This window comes from Anabrus simplex, chromosome 1 (assembly GCF_040414725.1).
Source record: "Anabrus simplex isolate iqAnaSimp1 chromosome 1, ASM4041472v1, whole genome shotgun sequence".
NCBI classification, from domain to species: Eukaryota; Metazoa; Arthropoda; class Insecta; order Orthoptera; family Tettigoniidae; genus Anabrus; species Anabrus simplex.
In genome coordinates, this window is record NC_090265.1 from 358,529,335 (window position 1) to 358,548,735 (window position 19,401).

Genomic DNA, 19,401 nt, shown 5'->3' on the forward strand with positions numbered 1-19,401 from the left:
GTGGAAAACATAAATGACAGGTTGATAAAGGTCAGATTGAGACTTGAAACTGGTGTTACAGATATAATTCAAGGGTATGCTCCACAAACAGGAAATGCAGATACGGATCTAGAGGAATACCTTGAATATCTGGAAGGCCATATACAGGACAAACAAGTTGTGATCATAGAAGACATGAATGCCTAAGTAGGTCAGGAAAGAAAAGGAGATGAAGAGATTATAGGTCCATTTGGATATGGGAAGAGAAATAAGGCTGGAGATATTTTGGTAGACTTTTATAGAAGAAATGAGCTGACCATTGGTAACACATGGTTTTGAGAGAAAAACAGTCAGAAGATAACAAGATATAGTTGGGATAACAAAATCAAAACTCTGATAGATTACATTTTGGTCGACAAAGGTAAAAGGAAAATGTTGGTAGATGTAACAGCCCTCCCAAGTGAATCTTTCGAAGGAGATCACAGTGTTGTGATAGCTAAGTTAAAGGTGGAAAGATACAAAAGATTACTGAGATTAGGCAGAGAAAGCTAAGGATGTGGAAATTGCAGGAGAAGGAAATAAATAAAGAGTTCCAGAAACACATTAAAACAAGTATACCTAAGGGTCGAAGAAGAATAGGCATACTTTAAAACAGTCATGATGGAGTCTGCAGAAAAGACCTGTAGAAGAGTATCAGGAAGGAAGAAAGATCAGGAAGTGCCATGGTGGAATGACAGGGTAAAAGATGTAGTTAAAAGGAAGAAACAAGCTTGGAAAAGATGGCTGAGAAACAGAACAACAGAATGCAAAACAGAATACAGGCACTGCAAGAAGAAGTGCTCCAAGGTGGTTCAAGAAGAGAAAAAGAAATGCTGGCAAAAATTCACTGAATCTCTGCAAGAAGATACAACCGGAAGCAAAAAGATCTTATTCCAGTGGGTTAAAAAGAAGAAAAACCCAGGTGAAGGTGCTAAATTCATTAAAAATGAACACGAGGAAGTTATGACACAGAAGCAGGATATATTGCAGAGGTGGGGAAAATACTTTGAACAGCTTTACAACGTGCAAAATACCTCGGTACAAGAAGAAATCGAAGAACCAGATTTAGTGCAGATGGAAGATAAGAAAAACGAGGTGTCCATGGCAAAGATTGAGTGGCCCACTAAAAGAATGAAAAGAGGCAAGGCAGCTGGAATTGACGAGGTCACCATAGAAATGATAATAGCAGCAGGAGTAGTTGGTCTACAGTGGTTGTATAGACTCTTCAGAGTGATATGGAGAGAAAAGACTGTTCCAAAAGAGTGGGCGAAAGGGGTCATTATACCAATTTTCAAGAAAGTAAGCAGGAAGCAATGTGAAAATTACAGAGGAGTGATGCTGATAATTCATACAGCTAAGATCCTTGAAAGAATCTTGGATAAAGGAATAAGAGACAGAGTAGAAGGAAAATCAGCAGAACACCAGTATGGATTCAAAGAGGCAGGTCCACATTTGACGCAATATTTACATTGCGTCAAATGATGGAAAGGTATTGGGAATACGGAAAGGACATGGTAGTAACGTTTCTTGATATTCAAAAGGCATTGTGACAGTGTCCCAAGGAATTTGATATGGAAAACATTCACAGAGGTACACATTGGTAATGAAACAATGCAGATGGTAATAGCATTGTATCAAAATTGCAAAAGCTGTGTTAGAACTGAAGTGGGTCAAACTGAATGGTTCAGAGTTGAGATAGGCTTAAGACAGGGAAGTGTATTGTCTCCTTTACTCTTCATTATCATCATGGATAGAATGGTACCGGTTTTGACCCCAGATCTTGGTCATCATCAGCCGATCGTTCAAAAGGTGCAAGATAAAAGCAATGCACAGATGAATAGTAAGTAACGTAGAAGAAATAAAGATTTTTTTCAAGATGAAAGTTCATGTGGAGCTATATAAACTTGAGTATAAAGCACTAGGTTTTAAGTGTCCTTAAAATCTTGATGTGAAGATGAATAAATAGATCGATGTTAAATCTTATAATCATATGTTTGATATATTAAGATGCAAATAGCTAGTTGTCTTGTTATGCAGAAAAGTTGAAATTAAACACCATTGTGAAGAGAAATAAGGAAAACAGAGTGCAGTATTAGAACAATTGAGAATCATGTCGACGAGTCTTGATCTTATTGTACCGGTACCAGTATTTTATTGTATTTATTGTATTTAATGACTTGTGATGTAACCTTGCATTACTGTTATTGTATTGAATAGGTGGAACCAGAATATATTATTAATTTAATTACATGTGATATTGTCATAAGGTTATCATCCCCTCCCCTCCCCTCTATTTTCTCAGCTTTCTCCACCCAGCTGCTCTAGCCACACTGGTAAGCAAGCCATCGTTTTACTTGGTGCCTATCCAGCCCACTCGACACTCAGTTGTCACACGTAATTATGTTTTTGACACTGTATTTTCCTTATTTAGGTTTTCTCTTCTTGTTATGTCATTACGTTTCATGTAGACTTCTAATAGTGGGGTTTTATCATTATAGGATAAGATTTAATTTTTGGGCTGGCATCAAGTACATAACCATACTGGTTATTTAAATAAGAAGAGATCCACGTGTCATACACAATCATGGGCACTTTTCACTTCTTTTTTAGGTAAAAATGTGGATGTCTCAACAACACTGTAACATTCAACACAGCTCAAAAATTTGAATGCTGTACTCAGTGAATAGTACTCTCTTTGCACAATGTGATAGGATTTTAACATTGAACAATGTTTCTCAAGAAAGAAAATGAAGATATGATTTAGACAACAGCAAGAAATAGAACTGTTGAGATTTTAATGACTTGTATTAAAGCAGATATTTCATTTTAAGGTTTTAGTTGTTGTAAATGTGAGCATCTCCTTAGGGATTTTGACATGTTTTTTTTTTATTATCGCTGAAGAAGAGAATAGATCTATTTCTTGAAACATGTACGATGGTGGTATGAATTAAATTAGTAAGCAGTATATACTAATTGTATAATCAATTGCATTGTCAGGCATACCTTTTAGCCCTGTTTCTCACAGGGTGGATAATTACCGTATTTTCTTGCATAATTAACACACCTTTTTGACGAAAAAACGCGAAAAATTTGGATGCGTAAATTATTCATGGAATTCAGATATTTTAAAAAATTGTTTACAATTTATTTACATTTGAAAGAATACTTCAAGTATATACACAGAATTGGTTCAACTCATTTGCGGTTATCGTCATTTGGCATAAAATTACGGCGTGTGTTTCTTTCTGAAAGTCAGATAAGGTACGTAAGGTAAGTTGGAGACACAGGTTTGAAGTACCGACACTGGAAAGTTCTCTTCCCATTACGAGCTGGCGATACGACCTGAAGTAAAATAAATATGAACTAATAAAAGTTCAATTCACGTAAGTACATTATAATGACATACTGGCAAAAAATAGAAAAGTCTTTACCTTTTATAGGGTACCGCCTTCGAGTTCGCTACCAGCACTGGAGGAAGAACTGCTGCTACTGTTATCACTGCTCACATCTCTCCATAAGAAATCTTCTTCACTTCCGTCTAACGAATTTGAGATTCCTGTTTTCTTGAAGCTCCTTTCAATCACCTTCGAAGAAATCATGTCCCATGCGTGCAATATCAACTCACAAAGTAGTTCCACAGGTGGTTTCCGAATCTTGCTTTTTGGGGTAAGTGCGTGCACACTTTCTGCCATCCAGCACTGATAAAGTTTTCGCCCATTGTCTTTGAATGGTTCATTTATCGAAATGTCCAAGGGTTGATGTACCAACGTCAGTCCACCAGGAATCACTGCCAAATCGGATTTCATGATTTTCGGTAACTTCTTAGTGTCTTCTGGCAGGTAGCCACAAAAACTGTCCATTACAAGAAGGGCCAGGCATTGAAGGAGGGACCCTGCTCGATTTCCCCAAACCGTTCATATTCAATCTTAATGAGTGACGTGTCCATCCACCCTTTTTCCTGGATATGAATGTGGATCTGTCATGGAAATTTTACTTTCGGCATTGTTTTTCACTTTAGAACAACGTAAGATGCAAGCTTTCTGCCATCAGCTGTTACAGCAAGCATTACAGTGCATCATTGTTTTTTCCTTCCCGTAGTGCGTGCGATAACACTCGATGTCCCTTTCATATCGATTGCTCAACTTTGTGGCATGTCAAAACTTATTGGCGTCTGATCTGTGTTTCCTATTTGGGAGAGCAAATATTCCTTAACTTTACACTTCTCAATCACAAAGCGGTGAAAATCAATTACTTTTTGGTTGAAATCATCCTTTGGCAAAATATTGTTCTTCGTCAAAGAGAGAGCCTATTTCTCTTCATAAAATTAAACATCCAGCCTTCAGCTAACCTTCAAATCCGAGACACTGATTCCATGTGCAGCAGCTATTTCTCGTCCTTTAAAATACAGCAGTTCGTGAGAAACTGCATATCCATGGTTGCGTAACGAAATCACATATTTAAATAGATCATTCTCTACTTGCGGAAACTTGCCACTTTTTGGTCCGTGAAATGCTTTGCGAGACTTGTTGGTCGCTTGAAGTGCAATTTTCTCTTTCGGCCTGTAGCGCACGTTGCATTCGGACACTGAACACTTGCGACCCACTGCCCTATTACCGTATGTTTCAGCGTCACTGATCACTGCGAGTTTATACGATGCCGTAGTACTCAAATACTTGCTCGTTGTAGATTAATAAACAGTTTTGAGATCACAGAAAGCACATGTACCAGACCCAAAACACTCGTAAAATATGTTTGTTCCAGACTGGAATAGAGTTTCACAAGCCACTTCTGTGCTGATTCACTCACTGAACTAGTGCAGTGGTATTTCCTACCGGCTGATAACAGCACATTGACCAGTATTTGGAATGCCCGGTTTCGCAATAGGGAGGGTGCTACTGGAGTAGTTGACATCTTTATTTCGAAACGCATCCGGAGCTGCATAATGGGTGTTCGAAAAAGTGGGCGCATCAAATACGGGATCATTTCTTTCTCTACACTTTGGACCCAAAAATATTGGGATGCATAAATTATGCAGGAGCGTTCATTATTTGAGAAAATACAGTAATAGTCAATACGGATCTAATAGGAACTGAAAATGGTCAAGTTTTTTTTTTTTTACATGGAGCACTTTAATCAGACATATGCATTAAAGTCTAATAGTATTAAATAGAGTCAGCTTCTTCTTCCACTCCCAGAACTTCTTCATCCTGTCAGACCTGACTGCCCTTTAGTTGTCAGTAATGGTGTACTTCCTTCGTTCAAATGTTATGAGCTTGAATTGTAAGTATTTATTCCTTAGAATCCTCTTCTCTTCTCTGCCTCTAAATTGGAGCATTGATAAATTTAATTCTTGTGGTCAAGTTCATTAATACACAATTCTTGGCACAACTTTGCAATGTATGTCTGACCTAGTTCAATAGCGTGCTGACTAGCAAGGCTCAGAGAATCACTGACTGGATATCTGGTGTAGTTTTTGCTGAGGTTATATAGTTGAGAAGAAGGATCTGTAAGGTCATGACTCACTTATTGCATCAGCTTCCTTAAACCTTTAATAAGTGCCACAATATTGTAAACGAGTGAGTTTTGTAGTCTTTACTAAAACACACACACACACGTTGCCATTGCCGTTTCTTTTGTATCATAATAATTAGTGGATATATTAAATTAAATACAATATCAGCTGGGCCTAGGTGACGTGTAATTGCAGTGGCCGTAAGTAGCACTGCATACGTCATTAGATCTCCATTTGAAGTTATGGAAATTATGTATTCTCAAGCAGTAGAAATACTTTGTTATATTTAATGCAAAATGAATGCTGTTCCAGCATTGCTGGTACTGTTTGTTTGTTTGTTTTGTTTTGTTTTTTATTTATTTATTTATTTATTTATTTATTTTTTTTTTTTTTAATTTTTTTTTTATTTTAGTAATGTTATCTTGTCTTTATCAGTTGGTTAAAGGCTTAACCAGCTTTGTACTATTTGTGAAAAATAAAATGCCTGTTAAATTATGGGATTTATTGTTTCAGATTTAAGGAAGACTGAACCTTTCAAGAAGCCATTTAATACGTGTCCTTCAGATGAGTTTATTACATTGAGTGATGATGAGGATGAGTGTAAGTAATCATAATATGAATATTTATTTTTAAATGTCTAGTGTTGTAAATATCTGTTCCTGTATCAAATTCTTTTGAACGGTAAAGTTATTTTTGGCTTGGAGAGACATGCTTCCAATAAAGAGGGGTTACCATTGACAACTCATATAGAGCCAGGAATCCAATATGGCATTGTAGCTTTCTATATTGACATCAAAGCTGCTTCATATGACACTTTGAAAAGAGGGTATAATCTACTAACCCTTCCAAGCGATAGCACACATCTTCATGGTCTCATTAATAATATGCATAGTGACAGATTTTTCAGAGTTGTTATAATAACTCATGTGTAAAAGAAGATCAATAATGAACTACTGCAAGAATCATTTCTATGTTGTCTTTTTTTCAGCCAGTTTATCACAGACTTGTCTGATCATGACGTGGATAAATTTTGAATTAAAAGTCTGAATTTCAGAAATGGGACCGACATTGTTCTTCCATTTACGAATTATCCGTATTTCGAATTAAACGATTTAAATAACATGCAAAATCGTATCTTGTATCTCATGTTTCTGGGAACGAGAGCTTTATCGAATTAGGTGGGATTTTGAACTAACCTATTTTGAATTATCAAGGTTCTACTGTATTTAAAATTCACTATATCGGCTGGAGTTGTGTCCGATTCTACGTAGTCGTACATTTGATGTGCCACTTAATATGTTTGCTGCTGTTCAAGTTACACCCGTACTTTTAAATTTCTCTTTATCTTCTCAAAAATTTCACATTCAGAAACTTGTTCTTGAATATAACTGTAAACTTGACCTGCTTTACCATACTTTCTGTCACTGAAAATGACACAAGTTCTGTTCATCTTTATTGCAGATGAAAAATATGTATGTATATTGGATTAAACTGCTGAGTATGGAAAAAATATTGTAATGGTTACCGTGTCTGCCATGTTGGAATTTTAGAGAGTCTGGTGACGTCACCATCTGGTCCGCCCGTTTACTCTTAGACTCTATGATCAGAAAAATGGAGAGGAAAAAAGAATAGCAGAAAATGTCATAGCGTGGAGAGTAAACAAACATTGTGTGAAGAAAGAGATCAAAAGAAGTTTGTATTCTGGAATCCTGACTGTGTACCAAGGTGTAAGTGATAATTAGCAGTAGTTAATAAATTTTAGTATACAAGCTACCAGCCCAGTGTTAATTTGCCTTACTACCCCGCCAACTCGTCACAACTTGTGTCAGAATCGGGATTGACTGGTAGCAGTAATACCAATATAATGGTCCGTTATTGGACATTATAAATTTTCCAGCTAACTCATTCTTGGTTGCCTGCGTTTCGCCCTCGTGTGCTAAGTTAGGCTTGTCAGTTCGGACTTAGCACACCACCCAAGACGCAAGGCTAGTGCATACCGTGGAGGCCACTGCATAGGCTATTTGAAGCCACCAGCAGTGCCAATGCACTATGAGAGCTATGTCTCATTTCCAAAAATAGATGCCTGCCTGGCCATTCCCTATGGGAATCAACATCTACATCATGGTAGCAGTAATTTCGTAACTAGCAATCTCTAGTGAATAGTAAAATGGACAGCGAACAGTTTCAGGCTCTCCTCAATAAGTTTACCGAACTCTCATCCAATCAGGACGAAATCAAGAGCGAACTGAAACTGGAATTGAATGAACTTAAGGGTGGACAAAGTAAATTAGAACAGGAAGTGTGCTCTCTCGAAAGAAAATTAAAGAGTGACATTATGCAGGACGTACAGGAACTGGTTGAAAAACAGATCAAAGAAATATCACAGGATATGGAGTCAGGGGTTCGAGACCTGAAAGAGGAAATAAGTGCCCTTCGTATGAGAGTGACAGCCATGGAGACTCATGCTAGGACCACCAGCCGTGACAGCGACTCCAGCGCTGTTAAGGTAAAAAACCCGCACTTCGATGGGACCAAATCTTGGAGGACCTTCCGGACCCAATTCGAGACCGTGTGTGGGCACAACGGTTGGACATCAGAAGAAAGGGCCGTGCGCCTAATCGCCGGACTGCAAGGAACAGCAGCGGAAGTGCTACACAGCCTCCAGCCAGGTGCCGCCTACGAGGAGATTGTTAGAGCGCTCGACAGCCAATATGGTGACCACCAGCTGGCAGGCGCCTGCAGAGTCCAGCTGAGGAAGAGGACCCAGCGTGCTAATGAGACGCTGCAGGAATTCGCGCAAGATGTGGAGCAGCTAGCCCACAAGGCTCTGGATAGGCTGCCTCCCGCTGAATGTGATCTTGAGGCAGCCTATACATTCATCGATGGGCTCCGCGACGCTGAGATCCGTCAAAAGCTAATGCTCAGCGGGGAGCATAACCTCAGAGAGGCCCTGACGTTAGCCCTGAGGGTGGAGGTGGTGAAGGGAACAGCGGCACCATCACCAAATGAGCTGTGAGAAGCGAGGATGCTCCGGCCACCCCGTTACAGGAGAACGACGCACGCCACCGCGGAGACGCCGATGCACCAACGAGATCACCTGTTGGTACTGCGGTGAGCGTGGCCACCTGCGGAGGAACTGCCAGATGGAGACGGCCCCTGATCAGGGAAACGAGTAAGAACCGACAAGGAGAGGGGCTCGTCGGCACCGTTATTACCGTCCCCTCGTTTCACGCTAAATGTGGTCACCGAACGGAGCGACAATAGCTTGATCGCCGATGGGTGGCTAGGAGACAGGCCGTGCCGGGTCACGATAGACACGGGGGCGGCATTAACCATCACCAGGCCTGACATCGCTGGGGGTCAGCCAGAGAGGGAACTCAACCACCCTTACGTGCTGCGAACGGCATCAGGAGACATCATTTCTTTCCTGAAGGAGGTGCTACAATGCCTACGAGTCTGGGCCTTCGTCGCTGCCGTCACGGATGAGGTCATCTTAGGCCTAGACGCGCTATGGGCATACGAGGCGACTGTCGACGTGGGACGACGTGTGTGGTGGCTCGGCAAACAAGAGATAGTGCTCCGACGCCCAGGAACACAAACTCGAGTAGCGCGATTAACGCTGGCCAGCGACAAAGTAATACCAGCCAACAGCGAGATGATGGTTACTGCACAGTTAGAGGAACGCATACAAGGGGACAGCATGCTTGTGGAACCCGGACCGCCGATCAAGGACCTTACCTGGCCAGGACGCTTGTTCCGGCACCAAGCTGCATGCCACTACACATATTGAATTCGACGTCGTGGGAGCAGAGGATTCCCAGCGGGACCGAGCTTGGGACTTGTGAACCGGTTACGTGCGTCGTGCCAGTGGACGACAAGGACGCACAGGCCCTGGAAGCAGGCGAAGGATCGGATAACCTCCGGATGATTATATCCGACGCCCGGAAACATTTGGAGGCGAGACAGCTCAGGGAGCTTAAGGAACTAATCCACGAGTTTAGGGACATCTTCACTGCTACCGGAGGTGACTACGGAAAAACAGATAGAGTGTACCATCGCATTAACACCGGCGATGCCGACACATTACAAAGTTATGATACCATGATCTCATAACATCAAATCCAAATAACATGTTCTCCTCATGTGACTGCTAGCTCCTGACAAGAAATACGGAATAGCTCGGTGACAGACTGAAGTACAAATTAAAAAACTGTAAAATGGATAAAACACTGAATTCCGGTATAATAAATCTAGAATCCCGCCAAAAAATCCGCTGTCCGCTAAATTATATATTTCTCCGCCGACAGTCTTCTGATCCCGCCAAATTTAGCGGAAAATCCGCTAAATTGGCAACGCTGGTCACGAAGAAGGACTGTTTCCCATTACCTCGGATAGACGACACGTTATCTGGCGCCCAGTGGTTTTCGACTTTGGATCTGAAGTCTGGGTACTGGCAAGTGGCACTCATCCGGAAGACAAAGAGAAGACGGCGTTCTCAACCGGCCAAGGGCTCTACCAGTTCACCTTGATGCCCTTCGGCCTCTGCAACGCGCCGGTGACCTTCGAGCGACTGATGGAGTCTGTATTGAGGGGGCTAATTCACAACGCCTGCCTCGTGTATCTGGACAATATAATTATTGTGGGACGCACGTTCAGAGAGCATGTTGAGAACCTGCGGAGAGTGTTCAAGAGGCTACGTGGGGCTCATCTGAAGTTAAATCCCGGAAAATGCCACCTGTTCCAGAAGGAGGTGCGCTACCTGGGCCACATCGGGTCATTGAAGGGAGTAGCCACTGATCCGGAGAAGTTAAGAGCTGTCAGGGACTGGCCAGCGCCTAGGGACAAGCGAGAACTGAGGAGTTTCCTTGACCTTTGCACGTACTACCACAGATTTATAGCTGGCTACGCAGACATCTCAAAGCCCCTTACGCGCCTCACCGAAGTGAGGAGGCCTTTCCAATGGTCAAATGAGGCGGAGGATGCCTTCTGGACGCTGAACGAGTCCCTGTGTACGGCACCCGTTCTAGGATACCCCAAGCCTGGAGAGAAGTTCATCGTAGACACCGACACCAGAGATGTGGGAATTGGTGGGGTGCTGTCCTAAGTGCAAGACGGCCAGGAGAAAGTGATCGCCTATTTCAGCAAGACATTGTCAAAAGCTGAGAGAAATTACTGCGTGACGCGTCAGGAATTGCTGGCCATAGTGAAGACCTTGGAGCACTTCCACAAGTATCTGTATGGGCAGCCTTTCCATCTGCGCACTGATCACTCCGCATTGATTTGGGTCCTAAGCTTCAGAAACCTATAAGGACAGACAGCTCGCTGGGTGCAACACCTTCAGGAGTACGACTTCACCACCGAGCACCGACAAGGAAGAAAGCACTGCAACGCCAACGCTCTATCCAGAAGACCGTGCCTTGAGAACTATGCACACTGCCAGAAATTTGAGAGACAGACGGGCATCGTGGACGCCCTCAGGAGGGAGCAGCTGAAGGATGACGACATCGGGCTGATCTTACAGGAAGTAGAGTCGGGACAGAGACCAGAATGGAAAGACATTGCCAAACGCAGTCCACCCTATAAGGCGTACTGAGCCCAATGGTCATCTCTCATGGTTAGTGACAGGGTACTTACCTGCGTGTGGGAATCAACCGGTGGAAAGAAGCACATTGTCCAGTTGATAATTCCCAGAAGCATGAGAAAAGAAGTGCTGACTGAGTTGCATGCGGGCACTACTGCCAGCCACTTGGGAGTGAATAAGACCCTAGATCGTGCCCGACAGCGTTACTACTGGGTGCACCTGAGGAATGATGTTGAGAGGATGTACCAGCTGTGTGCCACCTGCGTGGCGAGCCGGGGCCCACGTACCAGGAGTAGGGGCCAGATGATGCAGTACAACGTTGGAGCACCTTTCGAAAGGATTGCAATCGATGTTGCAGGACCTTTTCCCGAATCTGACCCCGGGAACCGTTACCTACTCCTGGCCATGGACTACTTCACAAAGTGGCCAGAGGTCTACGCCATCCCGAACCAAGAGGCAACGACAGTGGCCGACGTTTTGGTCAAGAACTTCTTCTGCCGATTTGGTGTCCCGAGAGAGCTTCATAGCGACCAAGGCAGAAACTTTGAGTCCAGACTGATGCAAGAGGTTCTGCAGCGCTTAGGAGTGCGGAAGACCTGTACAACACCTCTCCACCCTCACTCAGGTGGCATGGTGGAGCGTTTTGTGAAAACCGTCGAGGAGCTTCTCAGGAAGGTGGTTTCGGTGCACCAGAGGGACTGGGACGAGAGGGCCCCATTCTTCTTCATGGCCTATCGAGCGTCCACCCATGAGACGACGGGCAAGACACCTGCCAACATGGTCTTCGGAAGGGAGCTCCACCTGCCATGCGATCTAATGTTCAGGTCGGCACCAGACCAGCAGCAGCCGGTGACGGACTATGTATGGGAGTTGGTAGATCGGCTCAACGACGTCCACAATTATGCCCGACATCATCTAAGTGTAGCCAGCGACCGGATAAAAGCCCACTACGACATGCTAGCGAACTTTGCAGGTTTCCAGGAAGGTGACATTGTGTGGCTGTACCATCCGGTGCAGACAAAAGGGAAGTCACCGAAACTGCAGCCACAATGGGAAGGCCCATATACAATCGTCAGCAGGATCAACGATATTGTGTACCGGATCCGGCAGCCTCCCCAGGAGAAGATTATGATTGTTCACCTGGATCGCCTGGCACCGTATCGTGGAGTAGCTCGGGACGAGCAGCCTTAAGGAGGGGGCAGTGTAATGGTTATCGTGTCCCCCATGTTGGAATTTGAGAGAGTCTGGCGACGTCACCATCTGGTCCGCCCGTTTACTCTTAGACTCTGCGATCGGAAAAACGGAGAGGAGAAAAAAAGAATAGCAAAAAGTGTCGTAGCGTGGAGAGTAAACAAACATTGCGTGAAGAAAGAGATCAAAAGAAGTGTGTAGTCTGGAATCCTGACTGTGTACCGAGGTGTAAGTGATAATTAGCAGTAGTTAATAAATTTTAGTATACAAGCTACCAGCCTAGTGTTAATTTACCTTACTACCCTGCCAACTGGTCACAATATTTAAGATAAATTAGTTTGCATTACAACTAACATAATTGATAAAAAATAAGTTAAAAGATATGACCAGCTTTACTATAACAAAATATGTATTTACATATAAATCCTAGGCCTGGTGATCATAGCCATGGGAACTCCAGTTTTGCATGGTATCTGAACCACAGGAATGTGACCAAGATTCGAATCATAGCTGCCTTGGTGAGAATCCAGTGATTAGTTATCACATCCCCTCATTCAGTTCGTGGAAAGTTTGGATATGCTGATGACTAGGCAATATTCATCCAACAAACACAGCAATCACAGAAGGCACACATAAAATTGATCCACATATTAAAACTATTTTGAAGATTTGGTGCATCAATCCAGAGTGAATAAAACAGTTTTAGTTAGTTTTTACTTTACCGGAAGAGTTGGCTGTGCTTGTTAGGGGCACGCAGCTGTGAGCTTGCATCCAAGAGATAGTGGGTTCGAACCACACTGTCAGCAGCTCTGAGGATGGTTTTCCATGGTTTCCCATTTTCACACCAGGCTGTACCTTTATTAAGGCCACAATCACTTCCTTCCCACTCCTACCCCTTTCCTATCCCATCGTCACCATAAGACCTATCAATGTTGGTGTAACATAAAGCAGATAGTAAAATAAAAAGAAAAAATGTTTTTACCTTAAGAGCATAACAAATCTCTCAGTTTTCATTCATATCCGGTTGCTATCCCCTACTAGAAATATGAAGACTGTTCAGGTAAGGTCTAAATGTTTTGAATAAAGTGCCAACCAGCTCATAGGGAATTCTCTGGCTAGTGGGAGTGGTTTGGTTGGACAGTGCCTTTGCAGCTCTATTCTGACAGTGACTAGTTGACCTACAACTCTTGGAGAGAATTTGTATTAAAAGTAAAAGCACTAGATGTCAAGAACAATATTCTTTTTCAAAATTGTATTTCAGCTTGGTAGAAACTGTTCTGGAGATATTCGTTTAAAATGCTTTGACAGATATATGGGAAGTGCTATATGAACTGATAACAGTTTGAAGTGTTTTAAAAATTGACCAGTGAAAATACCAGACCTGGATAACTGTCCATATCAACATAAGTTTTTGAGCTGTGATTTGTGAAGTTTGCTGTTAGTTGTCCAAGAAATTACTGAAAAATTGGGTATCAGCATCAGACCTTGCATGAAAAAAATTGAGATTCAGCTGTGTCTTTCCAAATTTGGGCTATGTTTGTTGACTGACAGCTAGAAAGAGAACTGTGAAAGAGAATTGTGACAAAACCTTAACCCGGGAACGTCGGAGTTTTCAATTTATTTTTTTTTTTTTTTTTTTTTTTTTTAATATTCCCAGTATGCACAAATCAGAGAACATTTCAAAGTCATTTTTCTAAAACTTGGATCGTTGGTTTCTAAATGAGGGCCTGGTACCGTACAGTACCGCACAGCGCTTGACATAGCTTTTGGTTGGAACATAAAAATTGTTACCTCTTTAGAATACCATGAAATTTAATGCTTATTATTGTTACAGAATATCACTTACAAATTACTAAGCAATAAACAAACAAACACAAATAAATAAACACAAATGGTGTTTATAGGTTTATTTTTGATATCCCTTTGGGAATCCCAAAAAATAACATTAGCTCAGACGTGACACATCTTTAGCAAATACGAATAATATTACTAAAGATTTCAGCTTTTCTTATTTAGTCACCTATTTCCACTGTTCACTAGTTTAGAATGGCAAAATGCAGTTTACATAAACGCCCATACTACACTTGACGCATTCTGTGCGGCAGTGGGATTCACATCCGTTCACTCCACAGCTCTGGCGTTGGTTTGTTGGAGCGATATAGTGATGTAGGCCATTGAATCTCAAGGTGTCAGATACTCTAAGAAGTGTAAACAACAGTATGTATTTATCTTCAAAATATCGTAATAAATATTTTGCACCTACCCTTTTCTGATCGTGGCACTTGCACATAGCCACTTAGAAGGAAAATGGCGATGAATATTTTCATGATATAGATGTTGATTCCCATAGGGAATCTGAAATATTTGTCCTGAATGAGTAAATTTATAATACCAATATACCAATATGTTCATTTCTTCAGGGTTATTTTTCGTTTGTAAAATGCTCATAATTGTTGACTTCAGAGCACAAGAAATTCACAATTTCATCACAAAAAACCCTCAAATATTTTGGTCGGCATCATATATTGAAAAGTGGAAAATTTCGCACTAGAGAATTGGACTGTTGTAGGTCATCCGCCATCCAGGTACCTGGTGGATGAGGTGATGTTTTCGCTCTCTTCCTGGGTCATGAATCATTATCGGACTTGGATTATCTAATCCTGTGCAGAATTTGTTGCTTTAGCACTATTTCTGCTGGTGCTTGTAATTGACCTCCCGTAAGGTTATCTGCGAGACCCCCTTCATCTTCCTCAGATAATACATTAGATTCCTGTGGTTCAGTATGTTATGCTGTTGATTTTTTTAAGTAAAAATCTACAATTATACAGTTCCATGACACATATAAACCATTATTTGCAACTACAGTATGAATTGTTACTTTAGAATCATCGTTAGAAGTAAAGAGGAGAAAAGAAGCAGAGAGGTACGGTAAGCGCCGTGTGGTACCGTAGTGTACCAATGGAATAATTAGTGTCATAACAGCTAACGCAAGAATGCTGACCAATTTCTTTTTATTTCATTTCATGGACGTATATTTCACGATAATAAACCACATGATACAAAATTGTATTGTCAACATTTATAAACAAAGTAGAGCAACTTATTTTAGACGGGCAGTCATTTTTATTCCTCTCGACACGATCTCAAATTACAACCAGTTGTTGCTGGAAACAAACACTCAAATAAAACCTTTTGTTGATGTCAGGCATTGTAGGGAGTATCTCCTTGACAACGTAAAGCGAAGCTGCCAGATTTATGGCACGAGTAAGTATCAGTATGAGAAAATCAGAAGTAAGGCGCACTGGTACTATACGGTACCGCACGACGTTGCCGGGTTAAAATAATGACGGGTAAAACGTGGATGTATGGACATGATGTTGAAATCAAGAGGTAATTGTCTGTAGTAGATAGTTTTCAATTCAAAAAGACATCGTCTAATCCACATAATCAGAAGTTTTATATTGTAAGGTATTTTATAGATGCTATGCAGAGAAGATACATGTACCTGAGTTGTGAGATTTGAATATATTGTATATTGAGTTACCTATAATGCCTTGTTGTTATTATGTGGAAAACTTGCAGCAATGGTCATGTTCTATGCACCCAACTTTCTAGACTTCTTTTCTGGGCATTCTCAAACCTTAAAGGAGATTAAGGGAAAATGTTTCAGGAGATATACACAGTGTTTTTCCAGGAAATAGGACAAAGCTTAAGAAGTTGTAATGGGTAGCCCCACTATTGGCAGCCCTGAATTTTATTTTATTTAATTTTTATTATTTTTTTCCATTTTTACAGCAGGCAAATGCTTGGGCTGTACCTTATTAAGGCCACGGCCACTTCCTTCCCCCACCTAGCCCTTTCCTACCCCATCATTGCCATAAGACCTATCTATGTTGGTGCGACATACAGCAAATTGTAAAATAATACCGTAGCTCTTGTATAGCGCATGTAAGGGGTAATACTATTTATATTGAACTGTCAGAAAAGAGTTAAAGATTCATTACATTTCTTGTTCACTTACTTTTCCTAAAAATTAATGGAAGAAAAAATAGAGTAACTGGAAGGTAGGAATTGTATGTTACCTGCTCATTTTTTACTAAATTGATGGTTACAGCAATTATTGGATGTCGGCGTGTTAAAGAAAAACAAGATTGTTACAGAAAGTTTTAAGGAAATAATATGGGCTAAAAAAATCAGATGTGTAAATTCTGCAATTGACCAATATAGCCTACAGTAGAAGTCCATTATAAATTCATAACAGCAATTAATTGACTCGCTATAGCGGATTGTTGTTTTATCTGATTTTCTGTAGTTGGAAAAGATACTACAAAAAACCCATTAAAAGTAGTATGAAACAGCAGTCTGTTTGTTCTAAACTTTTACAGATGATTTCCATACAGTGGCTTACATGTTAGTTGTGGTATATTTTTCTAATTCTGGTACTATGAAAACATGCATGTTCAGTTTCATTCTTAAAATTTGTAATATTACTCCAGAGGCTTTTGTGGCACACGTTCTAATTTCATTACTTGAAACAGCATCACCTAATCTAACTTTACAATATGCATATTATGAAAATACAGTATATTTGAAATTTCCTCTAGAGTAATGATAACCTGTACACTATAAACTTTTGTAGGAGTATATTTTCTGTTGAAGTTTCCTCTAGAGTAATGATAACCTGTACACTATAAACTTTTGTAGGAGTATATTTTCTAAAATTTAACTAGATGCAAGAGTATATAACCTAACCACTGAATTTGGTGATGCACACTGCCGTATCTTAAGAAGTATCACATTCTTATTTAATTTCATTAACCCATGAACCTACAACGCAGGCATAGCAGAGGGAGAGGTGATACTCCCACGTGGCGCGTCCCAAGTGGCGGATAGGGGGGTCCTAACTGGCTTGCTGGCGGACTTGAGGGAAATAAAATACCTCTTGCGGACCAACACACAATCCCCTGTGGGTGAGGGACGCAGACGAAGAATACACCCACAATATCCCCTGCCTGTCGTATGAGGCGACTAAAAGAGGCGACCAAGGGATGATTGTATTAGAACCATGAAACTACTTGTGATTAGTACCACCACACGGGGAGCACCATGAGTTGCTTTTACTTGCACGCAGTACCACTATGCTAGGTACCAAATAGGTTTGTGATTAGTAGCAACAGAGTGCGTTGCCGGCTTTTACAGTACCTGTGATTAGTACCGCTTTAGGAGCAACACCCTGGTTCTAGCTTGCCTATGATTAGTACCCACTATATGAGGAACACCGCGGGATAGTGCGGGTCCCTGTGGTTAGAACACGTATGTGATGAACACAATAGGTTTGTGTTGCCTGTAAATGACGCCGCAGTGTGCGAAACACCATAGATCTGTATTCCATGTGCGAATTTCATTACCTGTGAGTAGTACCATACTGTGTGGAATGCTGCAAGTCTATGCTACTTTTGATTAGTACTGCAACATGACAAATACTATGGTTCTACTTTCCTAGCGATAAGTACCATTCTGAGGGGCCGATGACTTCGATTTTGGGCCCCTTTAGACTAAAAGCATCATCGATTCAGTATTATGCTATAGACGCAGCCCCTTGGACAGTAATACTATTGTTTCACATCAGTTTCTGTCAATGCCAGACATTGCGGGTCAGATCCACTGATTGTGGTATAGATGTTGATTCCCATAGGGAATCTGAAATATTTGTCCCGAATGAGCAAATTTATAATACCAATATAAATGGTCCGTTATTGGACATTATAAATTTTCCAGCTAACTCATTCCTGGTTGCCAGCGTTTCGCCCCCGTGTGCTAGGTTGGGCTCATCAGTTGGTACCTACCACACCTACCAAGTCTCATGGCTAGTGCATACTGTGGAGGCCACTGCGTAGGCTACTTGAAGCCACCGGCAGTGCCAATGCACTATGAGAGACTTGTCTCACTATCAAAAATAGAAGCCTGCTTGGCCATCAGATGATATAGATGTTGATTCCCTATGGAAATCAACATCTATATCATCTGATGGCCAAGCAGGCTTCTATTTTTGATAGTGAGACAAGTCTCTCATAGTGCATTGGCACTGCCGGTGGCTTCAAGTAGCCTACGCAGTGGCCTCCATGGTATGCACTAGCTATGCGTTATGGTAGGTGTGCTAGGTACCAACTGATGAGCCCAACCTAGCACATGGGGGCGAAACGCTGGCAACCAAGAACGAGTTAGCTGGAAAATTTATCATTTCCAATAACGGAACATTTATATTGGTATCCACTGATTGTTTTAAATTCATATCCATCCATCCATTCATTCTTTGTCCTCACTTTTTGAATTCTGGTCAGTGGAGGATTTTGGACTTTTAATTTGTCATTCCATTTTGTCTCATTTCGTACCATTAGGGGCCAATGACTAGAGCCCTGCACGGATGCGGATATCCGCGAAGTTAGTGTCTTGGTGGATACAAACTGTATGGCATTGCGGATAATTTTACTGATAATTTCTAAATAATGACGTTTATTGATTTTCACTCAGGTATACTCTTGTTTTTCCTTGTGTTTAGGCGACCCTTGACATTGGTATGGGAGAATAGTGATATATAAAAAACCTTGAAACCATAAAGCCATAAATCTGACCTAAGCCTAACTGGCTCCTGCCCGCAATTAATGGAGGGAAGGAACAAAGGTCAATACGTTGATGGTTGTTGCAAGAGGAAATCTCTCATAAACCTGCGACTGTAGGGTTCTGGTGCCAAGTGTCAGGCCTATTGTATTATGTTAACTGATCTATCCGTTTCAATACTTTGGGTGTAATATACTGTAGTTAAATATTTAAATTATCTGCGGATAACCATTTTGCAGAAGCGGGTAACCATTCGCAGATGCAGATGCGGGTGCGAATGAAGGAAGTGCGGAGCGGATATTATTTTGTATATCTGCGCAGGGCTCTACCGATGACCTACATGTTAGGCCCCTTTAAACAACAAGCATCATCATCATCAATTTCATTATCTATTATAAAAATTTAAGCAATTATTTACTTCAGTCTTTATTTGTAAGGAGTCAACAACTGCTGTTGGTCACAGTATTTACACATTTATTGC

The 19,401-nt window shown here is 41.4% G+C and overlaps 1 protein-coding gene across 1 annotated transcript in view; it reads left to right on the plus strand.

Moving 5' to 3' along the window:
* egg (eggless) overlaps positions 1–19,401 on the plus strand; it is a 351,731-nt gene that overhangs the window by 312,438 nt on the left and 19,892 nt on the right. The window contains exon 23 of the mRNA XM_068226657.1: positions 6,044–6,130. Coding sequence (XP_068082758.1) covers positions 6,044–6,130 — 87 coding nt within the window. The remainder of the gene's footprint in view (positions 1–6,043; positions 6,131–19,401) is intronic.